The sequence below is a fragment of the Diadema antillarum genome, unplaced genomic scaffold (genome assembly GCF_040938485.1).
Source record: "Diadema antillarum isolate AM-2024a unplaced genomic scaffold, OU_Dant_1.0 seq00000716_RagTag, whole genome shotgun sequence".
Taxonomy (NCBI): domain Eukaryota; kingdom Metazoa; phylum Echinodermata; class Echinoidea; order Diadematoida; family Diadematidae; genus Diadema; species Diadema antillarum.
In genome coordinates, this window is record NW_027271620.1 from 1,104,251 (window position 1) to 1,118,116 (window position 13,866).

At 42.6% G+C, this 13,866-nt stretch overlaps 1 protein-coding gene across 1 annotated transcript in view; it reads right to left on the reverse strand.

Annotated features, from left to right (window-relative positions):
- Window positions 1-13,610, reverse strand: part of LOC139737941 (26S proteasome non-ATPase regulatory subunit 11B-like) — a 232,528-nt gene extending 218,918 nt beyond the window's left edge. The window contains exon 1 of the mRNA XM_071648606.1: window positions 13,487-13,610. Within this exon, the coding sequence (XP_071504707.1) occupies window positions 13,487-13,595 (109 nt within the window). The 5' untranslated portion in view covers window positions 13,596-13,610. The remainder of the gene's footprint in view (window positions 1-13,486) is intronic.
- Between the last annotated feature and the right edge of the window lie 256 nt (window positions 13,611-13,866).

A 13,866-nucleotide genomic window follows, 5' to 3' on the forward strand; every position in this document is an offset into this window, starting at 1 on the left:
CAGTAAAAACTTTCTTATTCAGCATCCATTCTGTTCTGTCATTAAAATGACGAGATCTCCTGTCTGCTTCTGTATTGTCACGACCTGGTAAATAGGCTGCTGTGATCCAGATATTCCTTTCCTTACACCAAACCCAAATGTCTCATGCTGCCCTGTCGCAGGCTCGAGATTTAATGCCTCCCATATTGTTCAGGTAGGCTACAGCTGTTGTGTTGTCAGTTCTAATGAGCACATGTGTATCATGCAGGTGGCCGCAAAATGACTTCAAACCAAGCCCTGCAGCTAAGATTTCAAGATAGTTGATTTCATTGTTTTGAGCATGCACTATCTCCTGATCATCCCATCTACCGCCAGTTTCACTGCTTAAATCAGTGGCACCCCATCCTTGCCCACTGGCGTCAGTACGTAGCTCTAAAGCTGGCCGATCTCGACTAATTGGTGCCGACTGGCAGTGAATGTTATTGAACCACCACATTAACTCCTGTTTAGAAGCTTCAGACAAATTCATAGGTCTATCAAAATGCCCTTTGCTTGATTTTAGTGCAAGAATTTTGTCTCTTTCTAGGTTACAATAGAAGAGGGGGCCATATTGAATAGCAGGGAAAGTAGCAATCAGTTTCCCAATGACCTGCGCCACCTGCCTGATAGTAGGGTTTTGTTTCCCTAGCAATTCCGCACATACTGCCCTGATATTTTGACATTTCTCATGCGGGAGCGTTATAGTCATGCTTTCCGAATCCAAGATAAACCCCAAGAATTGGAGCCGTTGCTGAGGCTCTAGGATAGATTTCTCTGAATGAATGACAAAACCAAGGTCAGAGAGCAGTTTTGTGGTTGCTTGCACCGCTTCTAGTGCTTGTGATTCAGTTTCACCGATTATGAGAGTGTCATCTAAATACCCCACAACCAGGTGGCCTGCCTGTCGCAGCTTTGCGAACACCGGCTTCATAAGCTTTGTGAAGAGCCTAGGCGCTGTACTAAGGCCATTGGGGAGTACCTTAAATTGCCAACATTTCTTGTGCCAGACAAATCTCAAATACTTGCGATATGAGGGGTGAACAGGGACAGAGTAGTAGGCATCTCGAAGGTCGATTGAGGCAAGGTAACAACCAGGGGAAATTAGGGTTGTAGCTGTATGGATGTTATCCATTTTGAAATGCTGTACATTCAGACTGTCATTGAGGTCCGATAAATCTAAAATTAGGCGTATGTCCCCATTTTTCTTTGGGCGTGTAAAGATATTGGACACAAATTCTCCAGCCACATGCTGGCATTCTTCGATTACGCCTTTCTCGGCCAGTTTTCGAATTTCAATGTCAATCTTGCTCTCCTCAGCATTACCCACTCTGTAGTGGTAAGGCGGTTTACCTCTATGAGGTGGGCTATACGCCTCTTGAAATTCAAGTTTGTAACCGCTAATTGCATCAAGTATGAAAGGATCAGTGGTAATATGATTCCACTGTTTGCTAAAATGCCTCAATCGACCCCCAACGGGCAGGTCTAATGGAACATCTACATGTTCAATGTCAAAAACTGACTGTACAGTGTGAGTAGATTGTGTATTTCCACAACAAGAGCTAGGCCTGCAACTTACCTCCTTGGGTAGTGCAGTTACTTTCTCCGTGACACAGTGTTTGGCTTGGCTGGGGTTGTTGTCGAGTAGCTCTGCCCCCGGTTGTGCGCATGAGCTGGAGGTGGGCGAGTCTGCGTGTGCGGGGCTGAATGTCTGTATCCCCGCTGCTGCTGGCCTAAAAAAGGCCTGGATGTATCGCCAGCTGCGAGCCAGCCTGCGTTCCGATATTGCTTCCGGCTGAATCCACCGCTGGCCGTGCGCTTGTATGGGTGGTACGGCTGATGAGTAGATCTCTTAGCCTGGCCTTTAACCACACTAAAGGCAGCCCTATTCTCCTCCTTGAGATCTTTTACACGTTGTCCCAAGTCATCACCGAATAGAAACGCGGTCACGGGCGTAGTAGGCTTGCACAGATGTGCGTAAGCAGCGTTCATATCGGGCTTGATCAGCTCCTTTCTCAGGCAATTCATCTCGTAATTGGCATTACAGAGTAAAGCGAGTGCGTCCTGTTGCGCCTCGTTCAAGTCAGTAGGAAGAGTTTGTAGGAACGCACACAGCCCGCGGGTAAGAGATTTCTGTACTCTCTGCAGCTTAACGTCTCTGCTGCGCGTAGTCTGTGTCACATTATCCCAAATCACTGGATTGACTTTAGGGACTAGTAAGTTGGGGCAATTGCTCGGTGTTGGGTAGTTTGCCGCTGACTCTTCCATAGATTTTTCCTCCAGACAATGGGAGATGAGATAATTTGTAGAATTTGCCAATTCGTCATTGAAAGGGTCGCCCACACAGGCAGAGACCGCAAATTTTGCAGCAAAGGATGGCACTTGTACTGGCCGCCCCGTGAGCTCTGCGGGTGCGTAACCCGCTGCCGCCGCAGGGAAATCGCATTCATCCCCACTGTAGCTGCTGCCGCCGTGGTCGTCGTGCAGCGTACCGCGTGCTTGCGTACTATCGTCTGTAGCACACACATCCATGCCCCCAAACGGCACACCTCCGTGGTTTTCTGCGGTACAAGCCGTGCCAACATGGCCGGCACGTAGTTGCTGTTGTTGGATACGAGTAGGCTGAGACGGCAGTATTTCCATGACCTTTTCAAACATGGATTCGAGTTTAGAAAGGCGGGAAAGCACCTCCGCGTCCGTCTTCTCTTTAGGGGGAGCTGCCTTCTTACTTAGGCCTGGTTTGGTGGGTTTTTTAAGGGTTTTCCCATTCCCTTCTTTCTTTGTTGGAGCCTTAATAGCCGGCGAACACTTGGGTTCATGATGCACGGCTGTAGTCACCATCGCCACGACAGACTTAGCTGTATGCAGGGCGCTCATACTAGTGGTGCCACCCACGACAGGCTTAGCTGTATGCTGTGGGGGAGCGGAAAGCGGAATTTCCATCCCGCGATATCTCGTGAATAAAAATCCACTTCCGAAGCAAAGTCAGCTCTAACTGAGCTATAAATAATAACAATCCACAATATGATAAGATATTGCGACGATGCACAGTTAAAAGGACGAATAAAACTTGATTTAGACTGCGATGAGGGAACTTAGCCCCTCGTGCAAAACGTGCGAAGAAGCGATATGACTGCGCGCGCGTTGAGCGGGCTCTCACTGTGAGTTCTTGCGTAAACTCACGAAATAAAATTTGTTTCAGTTTATCGTGACCATATTTTGCTTGAAAATCGCTTGTGACTGTATTCCGTATATTTCTATGTCTATTGCTCTTCCTCGACTCTTGGCTATCCTTTCACTCTCAGACAACATTAGTGATGTGTTTCTTTTCCAAGAAGGGAAGGGATATTGTGTCTGTACGAGAAGTATTATGTCTATCTATGATGTAGCAGTGAACAGCATGTCTCATTCATTCCATAGTCATCCATCTTACCGCCACCCTTCCACGGTCAAGCTCTTATCGTTCTCTGGTTTTCTCATCAAGATCTTCTGATACGCTGACAGCCACTTTCAGTTCCCACTTCCTTTCTGCTCCCCCTGTCATTTATCTTCACCTCATCACATGAGCGATGTAAATATAAACAACACCGGAAAGTCACCCGGACATGTTTTGTAAACATGACTGGAGAACAATGAATAAAGAACACTTGCATTTTGACTCCAGAGCCAAGCAGTCATGCCTCCATTATTCTCCCACTGAGTCAAAGAGTCCAACTTCATCCTCATACACAAAAACATAAAACAAACCTTCTGAGTATCGAATCTTGTTTTATTCACGGATAAACGAACTTTTGGAATAACAAACTTTATATTCAAAGCAAGACAATAAGTTTAATTCTGATCAATAGTTTGACATCGTTTATTTCTTAGCTGGGAAGCAAGAGATAATTCAGAAAAGAAACACAGACGGAATGTGAAATATTTAAAGCAACTAAATGAGATTAAATCTTAGTAGGTTTGTTTGCTTGTTTGTTTGTTTGTTTGTTTTTTGATGGGGGGTCATTTTCGTAGTACTCACGTAAGGTTCGCTGATGCGAAAATGATATTCCGAAACACGCAAATTCCCTACACATTATACTTAGTAGATGTTCGTATATACCTATAGTGTGAAAATGAATGATAATGATTCATAATCCGAAAGAGCACAAATGTTGTGATTGCGTATATCCGGACGTGAAATCAAGTTGGTTAGTCTGGAAACGGATTACAAAACTTATCATTATGATGATGATTACTATCATTATTGTCAGGAAGCTGTTACTATTTGATTAACGAGCACTTGTTTGTTGTTTTTTCCGTTGTCGGATTAGCAAACATTCGGAGTGCCAACCCTTGTTTTGTTTTCTAATAAACAAACTTTCAGAACAATGAAATTTCAGAGTAACAAACTGTAATCATTTCATTTGGGCATTGGGGATAGTTCAGAAAAGAAATATAGACGGGAGGAAAATCTTAAGGCAAGAAATACGTTGGATTCTTTAATAGTTTGACAATGTTTATTCATTTTCGTAGTGTTCATTATTCCAAAAAAAAAATACACGGTTTGCTATTCCGATGGGTCGTTATTCTGTATACGAAACACGCATATTCCATATGCCTACATGTTTTTTTATTCGAAAATGTAATTATGGTTTATCAGTCTGATTTGTGGCATTATTCTGAAAGTTCATCAATCTGAAACGAATTACGTAGCACACAACTACTCTATACGCCGAATATTTCGCGAGGTTTTTATTTTCGTGAATTTCGCGAGTCAGGTGCTATTCACGAAATTAAAGACGCGCGAAAATATTGACTCTGATCCTGATGTGAATGTGACGTACGCGTGTACACTTCTTCGTTCAGTACAGGACTCCATGATCGCGAATTTAACCACTCACGAAATCGTCGGGAATTCCCGATTCGCGAAAATTTAGACTCGCGAAATATATGGCGTATACAGTAATTGGGCTTACTTCTTTCGTTTTCGGATAAACGTACATTCAGATTACCAGATCTTCTTTTGTTTTTGAGTGAAAAATCCTTCGAAAGAACAATTTTTTTTTAGTTTCGTTAATTTGTGTGCACGGTATTTATCATTCCCTAAAGAATTGAAAAAAGGATTCGTATTCTGATAATTTGTTATTTCGAATTTTAAAAGAGCAAAATCCCTGTGCCGATGTTTTTCTTCCGAAAATGTCATTTGCAGCACTTACATTGTAAAAAAAAAAAAAGTTTTGTCAATCTGAAAACGAATTGTAATTCACTTTTAGAATAACTTTATTATTTCTTCATTGGCTTAACGTACCTTTAGAATAAAGAACTTTCAGAGAAACAAACAGTAGTAAACATTTTTTTTTCTCTTTCTTCAATCGATCAATGGGCGGACAATTCAGAATCCAGAAGTATTTAAACCAGGAAAATAAGTTATAGTTTACTTATTTCTTTTATTGGTTAGTACAGATAATTCTGATAAGAAATGGAAAAAAAAAAGAAATAGCCTTAATTGAGGCCAGATAAATGAAAGAAATAAAGAATCATAACATTTGTAAGCCTGGCTGGGTCTTCGCCCTGGGGCTTCGACTTGAGCAAACATTCTTTCCCAGTTCATCCCCCAGGCCCCAGACTGCTTATAACCTCCAAGAATGCGCCAGTACGCGTGGTTTCTTTCGTTGAATACGGTAGTCTCTTCCTAAAGGCCGTGTCACACCAGCCTTGCGTGCGACTTGCAAAGAACAATTTTGACTACCCGGAGGTCCCCGTAGATATCCGCACATGACAGTACCTAGCATGTATCTCAAAAGTAGTCGCCCGGAGGTGCGCACGCATATTTTTTTACCCGCAACCGTGTTTAGGCCCTGTCACACCTTTCCGGGCAAGCTACTCGGGCTTGTTACGTGTAGGGATTTTCTAGCATACCGGACATTCCTGAGGGCGGAAAAGGATTTGTGCGAGTCAGCGCATGTGTCTTACTTGCTGGACGCGTTATACTTGCGAGTATACTGTGTGACCTTTGTACCAGTCGCGTGGGGGCTGACAACTTAGTGAAGGAATTCCTCTAATGGAATGGCTGAAATCTCACAGAATTTCATTATCGTGGCTGCATACGAGACTGCGAAGTACCTGCGTGGGAATTGCCTGGGAAGTACTGCTGCTAAGGGTCTCCTACTGGCGTTCTGCGTGGACCTCTACGGGCATTCCCGCGACTCACCCGGAAAAAGTTTTGGTCATGCTCAAAACTTGGCTGCGGTTAAATCGGACTTGCGTGAGCACCTCCGGGCAACTACGCGCTAGATACTGTCAGGTGCGGACCAACTGCGGAGAGCTCCTTGAAGTAAATTTGTTTCCCCGCAAGTCAAGCCGCAGAAGTCCCCCCGTACGTTACGACAAGGCATGAATGAAAATTGCAAACATTCTTGTTCGCCCGCTGACTATGTGCTGGAAACTACCTCCTCGCCACAAGCCCGCGTTATGGTGTGACACGGCCTTTACCTACCCCCTCCCCCTTCCCCAAGTCTGGCACCTTGCCATAGTGGGATTTTTCTTTTTTCTTGGTAAAGTTGGTGTTAAAAATACAGTACACTTGACTGCGCGTTAGGGACGTGTTTTTCATGCCTATCTGAACTACGTACAATGTACAATAGAGTCTACTGTGTTCTACGTACACATGGAGCACTCTGCTCACAGCGAGTCACGCACCACACTCGACTTACCTGCTACTGCATGCAGGTACGCCACGCCACGGCATTCCCGCGAGCAGAAAATGGCATGCGGCAGGCAGTTTCTTCTGCTGCTGCTTCTTTTACTGTCAAAAATTCGCCTTTGTCACCACAGAACATTTTTTAGACGCATATTGTATTGGAATATAAACAAACTTTCTTCAAGAGCAATGAGTGTTGGTGTTGCATCGCAATATGCAATAGGCACTAGGGCTTCTTCAGTTCAAGTAAGTGTTCGACAGTAAGGTTGAAATCTATACATCGCTAAACAGTCGTTCAGGTTTGAGCTTGCGTATGCATGATTTCATGGGTTTGTTGGAGGGAAAATGTGAGGAAAAAGGGTGGCTTTTAAATTATTTGTTTGCCGGATTTGGGCAAGCATTTTTCCCTCTTATTCCAAAACTCTTCCCGACTTTGATTTTCACTTGCCGCGGGAAAGCGCTCACTGTAATTTCACTCGCGGTATGTGTATCCCGTACTGGTAGCGTGCAAAAATGTGTGCAGTTTTCCATAGCCAAGTGACGTACCATGACGCACCCCACGGTTCAGAATAATGCGTGTAATTTTCCATAGCCAAGTGACGTACCATGACGCACCCCTCGGTCAAAAATTTGACCGACAATGATGGGATTTTGACCCACCCCTTGGTTAAAAATTTGACGGACAAACCTTGGAAAATGACGCACACCTGGGTCACAAATTTGACTGACCAAACCAGGAAATGATGCACCCATGTCCGGGGGTAGTGGGGTGAGTCATTACATTGACAAGTGCATAAAAGCTGCTCATGTCCAACCTTGTCAAAAGCTTTTGAGAAATCCATGATTATAACATCTGTTTGACGCCTTTCATCCAAGTTCCTGTGTAGATCGCTTGTGAAACCTAGTAATGTTCTTAGGGAAGCCATATTGCAGGGGAAAGATAATGTTGTTTTCGTCCCCGTGCTTCATAATTTTGCTGGCTAAGAGTTTTAAGACGTGTTCCATTAGTTTGCAGCAGATACACGTATGTCAGTGAAAATGGGGCAGTAGTTTACAGGAGTAGATCGATTACCTTTCTTGTAGACTGGTACATTTGCTTCATGCCAATCATTTGGTATTTCACTCAATTCATATGACAACCGGAATATATTACAATGAATTGGAGCCAGAATTTTTGCCAGCTGCTTCAAGACTCGTGGAGTTATACCATCCTGTCCTGGGGCTTTGCGGAATTAAATTAAACCACAAAGCAACTTCTCTTCACCCTTTGATGTAAACACAATAATTTATCCCCATTTCTTTAAAGTCTGAGGTTTCTGGTAGTAAGTCATTCGGTATGGCGATGGGTGTTTCCTTGGTGAAAACACTTTTGAACTGGGTAATCATGTAGAAATGCACACCATGCACACCTACCATTTCCTTCCTTAATTTGTCAATGAAAACTTCTTGTGGCTATCAGAAATGTCAAGATGGACCATATCTGACGGTTTAATGAAATTTCATAGGCAATTACAGAAGAAAAGTAGCTAATTTTGACTCAAAAGTATGCCGATCGACGGCTGTGTCAGCATAGCATGATGGATGATCGATTATGTGGAAGAGCGATATAACGATGATAATCGATCGTTGTAGTCTGTGATACAGCCGCTTGTTTGGTGTTTAACCACAATAATTACGTCGGCTCGACAGTATAAATATGTGGAAGAAAGAAAGTGATCTTGATGCGTCTGATTTTTATCGCTTTAGTTAATTTTCTCCTGCGTGTGACTGTATATCTGTCAACATTTTTTGCTGACTAAATGATGGAAGGATAATACATGTATGTGTACAAAACTGTCAAAGATATATGAAAAAATGGGAATTATCCATCATGAATATTGCACAATAAAATGGATTTTTACTACAAAACGAAAGCAAATTTTGGGGTTGCAGTTTTTGTATACATAATTAAAAAAATGAAATGGAAAAATGAATAGGCCCTACTATCATAAAAACAATTACTTTCTACGAACTTATCAATTAAAAACATATTACCATTTCTATTTCAATATTCTGTTTCTTTTTAGGTAGAATGAGCACTTTATGAGAAGTCCACCATATTAATATATGATTGTATAACATGTCACTTTTTGTAATACTTTTCTCATTAATTTATCAAATTAGGCCTATAAATTATGTAGATTACTAGAAACAAATCCCCTTTGAATTCAACTTCCTTCTCATCTTATTTTCTCTCTCTCTCTCCCTCTTAATAGCCTACAGAACCTTTTTCTTCCACTTTTCCTTCAACCTCATTCTATTCCCTTCAACACTATTCAAATTGAATTATCATTATCAACTTTTGTCATGATAAAATCAATAATTGCCACAATTCTTAAAGAAAGGATGTCTAAATCCTGGTATAAATAATCTGTATCAATAATTTGAATAGTGATAATCATGATAGCGGCAATGAAAACAAAGAATTATCACCAAAGCTCACTTGAGCCTTCGACTCAGGTGAGCTAATAATAAGAAAAAAATATGAAAAAGAAAGTAGGGGCTACACAATAACACATATTGCACGAGTCCAGTTCGATATTGTTAGTAAGCGGCTAATTAGAGACTACCAGAATCGATTATAATCGTTGACATCGTTCTCTGCGAAATCGGTGCACTACTTACGTCGGAGACTATGTTCATGACCGACGTACTTTTCAACTCCAATTTCTCATTTTTCCTCCCTTTTTGGCTTTCTAATTCCATGAAAACTCTCTGATATGGTTCAATTTAGCATCTCCAATACTATAGCTGCACAAAATTTGATTGACAAACGGCGAAGCGAACGGTAGGTGTGCATTTCTACATGATTACCTTGAACAGTTGGTTCAGCGCTTCAGCTTTTGCCATCGGATTAGTAATCGTAATATCGTCGTTGGGGTGACAAGACCTTGTATCCCCTGCAGTTTTGGTGAAAATGACATTTTTGGATTAATGGTCAGATAATTAGTTTTATGTCCTGTCCAAATCCTAGATGTCGATTTACCAGTACCCAAAAAATGAAGCCACCACGGCATGTCAAAGGAATATCTATCCCATTGGATACAGTGCTTTGGCTACCATGTTTTTTTGCTCTCCTGAACATTTGACATTTTGTAAGATACGAGGTCTTGTCGCCCCACCAGCGATATACTATCACTTTTCACCAGTTCTTTTAACTTTAATATTCCTGTATTATCAGTCCTGTTGTGTTTAATGAAGCCCTAGCCCCGGAGACCATGCCGCTACGCGGCGGGGTCCTGGTGGCTACCTCGCAGTTTCGCTAAAGTGAGAATCACGAACAACTCCCTATTGCCACATACAGCGACTTCACTAATAAACCATGGCTAAATTTCTATCATAAACACAGTGACAACTAGAAATTGGTGCTCGGCGGGTCGCGCAGCCGAGCACATGTATCCCCCGAACCCACAGCATCATACATCATCGCAATATATAGAGCTCACACAGAAATTCCATAAATCAATACAGTTATCATGGCAACAATGATCCTGTCCACATTTTGCCTCTGGGTACTAAATTTGATGACAATAATATGATGCAGCGGTGTAACTCTGCAGAATCTAAAGTATCCTGTGGTAGTACCTGTGAGGGAATACAATTATAGAGTAATCTGGATGCACTGTAAACCTAACCCTCTTCCAATCTGCGAATTGGATGAATTTGGGATAAAAATGTATAATATGGCAATAGGTGACAACAGGTATCAATGCAGACAATTTTTTTTTTTTTTTTTTTTTTTTTTTTTGGGGGGGGGGGGGTTTGTTTCCACTTCTGATATCTTATTGTTTTGTTAACTGACAAAGCGGGTTCCACGACAAATGCTGTGATGACAAATGCTCCGCCAAGGAATCCTAGCGTTGAAGCGCACATAAAGCTTAACGCTTACCCTAATCCAAATCTTTAGTCTGCCTTGAACCTAACACCCAATCATACCCATGAGACTAACTCTGTCTCTAGAGAGGTATCAATGCAGGAGCAATTGTCGCCAGAGCATATGCCATGTCACCGACAAAGTATGGAAGTGTACCTTGTGCTACTGAAGTGGTGTAGCAGTTATTGTCAATAGGGGCATTGCCTCAAGAGCAGCAGTGACTTTGGGTTCACAGTAAAGAGCGTCTTCTGTGTAGTCAGTGATGTACAGGCCTTCTAAACTTCGGACACGGCTTAAAGCAACATACTGCATTCCTGCTAGGAATGTGCCTTTGCAGCTAACTACACAGGACTGGAGAGTCTTCCCTTGTGTCTTGTGTACTGTGCATGCCCAGGCCAGTCGAAGAGGATATTGGTGTCGTGTGATGTTCACGTTCTGGAATATGAATTGTTCAGTAGCTGGTGTAATCTGGACGCAGGTAGGAGGGAGTTGAGTAGGAGGAGGAGTGAGTCGTCTGCTGTTGACACTTACGTCATGATTATCAAATAAGACCCATACACACTTTGGTTGTCCAAGGTTGGTTTTTGTGGAAGCAATGTGCATAACAGTCCCCATTACACCATTGCACAGCCCGTCTGCTACATCCAAATTGGTGGTGAGCATGATGCGGGCATTGTTGGCTATCCTGACAGTGGCCTGAAGCATAGTATTCACCTTGGGTGCTGGGCTGTCACGTTTTTTAGTTGAGCCTCCACGAGAGTGAGTGACATCTGATGCATGAACTGTGATAGCACCAGAACATCTGTCTAGCTGGATGTTGTTGAAATTATCTACATCTCTGTTGTGTGGATAGAGGTGTAAAATGTTGTCTGGAACTTGGCACATTAACCCATTGCCTTGGTTCTTCTCACCAATTTATCTGGAAACTGCAAAATTTTCCACATTTTTTAGGAGTAAGCGGCCTGCCCTAGTGGAGAGCCTTGCTGCCATTTTGAACGTGTATATCCATTAGTACGCATCTACGCATGCGTGAATAATGACGTCAACGTTACGGAAGCTCAAGGATATGAATAATGCATCATCGCACGGTGCATAATTACAAGGTGAAATGAATATGCATTAAAAAGTTCATTTTTTTGACGTGTATCATTAATTTATGAATATTTACACCTGTAGCGAGTAGTACAGTAGCCTTTTGTCAAGGCCCTCTCGCTGTATGGTGTAGAGAGCCCAGCCGAGTAAGGTAGCGCGACTCGCTTCGCACCGTTCGCTCGTCCATTACAGCGAGAGAGGGCCTTGACAAAAGGCTAGCAATGTGAATGTTATTGTGAGTTTAGTGAGCATCGGTGAGCTGAAGATACAGTAATTCGCCTTACAAGACAACATTTTCTGCATCATAAGCGATGAAATGCATCAGTCGCCGATTGGAATCATTTAGGTTTGATCGACCCATGTAAGTATTCCTAGTAGTTTTTGTTGAAAAATTAAGGAAATATAGTGCCGGAACGGCACCCGTTTAGTATGGTTGGGTGTTCATAATACCGGACACCTAACATTTTTCTATCAATACATAGAATCGTGAAAAATCTCACAATTTGCCTGAAATTTTACTCACGTGTGGAGAAAATACTCCGGATTCACAAGCGCGCAGTGAAAATGCGATCTGAGGTACGCGCTCTTAGATGGCGGCTTCGAACGCGTGGGGTGTCATTTTTTCCGCACTCAGTTGCCCTGCTCATTTCAACCGACCACCCTGACAATACGTATAAAGGGCACTTAAATGCGTTTTTTCGACAGGCCGCTGTTTTTTTCTAGCCGTCATTTTTTCCCCAATAATATTTGAATATATTTTGAATCCTTCGATATTACTTTTGAAGGACTGTTTGATGAATGTGACTTGATTTTCATTAGGAAACTTTTCATCGTAATTGAAATAAATTAGATGAGTCGGTTTGTTTTTTCACATTCATTTCTCGTTTCTGCATCAACTCGTACGGTCGTAGCGGGCGACAAAATGTTTATGTCATGTGTATGTGTAACGTGTGTGCACGATCGTACAAGCGGCGGTGACAATTTTGCGGTCAAAATCATCAAATTTATTACGGAAGGATACTCTACATCTAACAACGAGTCAGCAAAGGTAGGCCTAGTTATGTAGTTACACGATAAACCTTATTTGATTTTGCTAAATTTCGGTAATTTAGAGATAATACTTAGTTGTTTTCGCCACATTTTACTCGGTAGCGTAGCCCAGTGAAGAATCGAACACCGTTGCCCGTAGTCCCATGCGTACATTTTCTTTCTGTACGCGCAATGCCATTAAAATGCGTGGTCGGTCGTTATGGACCCGGTCGGTGGATTGAAAACCTACCATACAACATTAAGATCTGAATGCGAAAACGGCGCAGCCCCAACGCTGCACGTTGGGGCTGGTCGCAGTTAATGAAGCCCCAAATTCTCTTCTGTCCTGTGCATCATTTAACAGGCATTACAGCACATCCCCCTCTTTACACAAATACAAGGGCAAGGCCGCTATATTAATCATGCGAAAAAAAGAGAGAACACCTTTAATGAGCTTACTAAACAGTCAACACATAACAGGCGACATAGTGGCTCTAGTAAAGTCATAACCCCCATAGACCGCAAAGCGACAGACACTTCAAGCGGTATTCAAATGCAGTGCGTGCGGCTACAGCATGACCAAGCAAATCATAGAACTCAACATTACTGAGCTAACAATAGGCCTATCTTCTATAGTAATTGTAGTATAGAACTACACCCAGTCTAGACCCATCCGAAATATAAAGATATTCTGTAACATTTTCATTCATATGAATGATCTGTGCCAACTAATAGACGTCTAAGTCGAAAATACGAACCAATGCTGTGAAACAATGCACGAGCTGCAATTTCGTCACTAGAAACGAGAGTGACTGCTCTCTGAAATTCGTCCTCCATTGTAATGCTTCGTTGTGACGATGATTGCATGCCTGCCTAGCTAGCGCCTACCTCAACGCCTGATACGTTGCTAGATAAATCCTTCGACCATGTGTATACGGCGGCACTGTCTGGTGTACGCAGGAGAGCCGGCCAAGGCGCAGCCCGCCCTCTAAGATCCCAGATGACCAAGTACAACTCTTGGTCGAAAAATGAAACGTTGCCGAAAAGTGCGCCAAGTAGCGTTCATCGGCTAAAGTTTCGCAGTGAGCTGTACATTCCCGATATGTTTGTGTCAGACCACGACAGGATAAGGAATTTT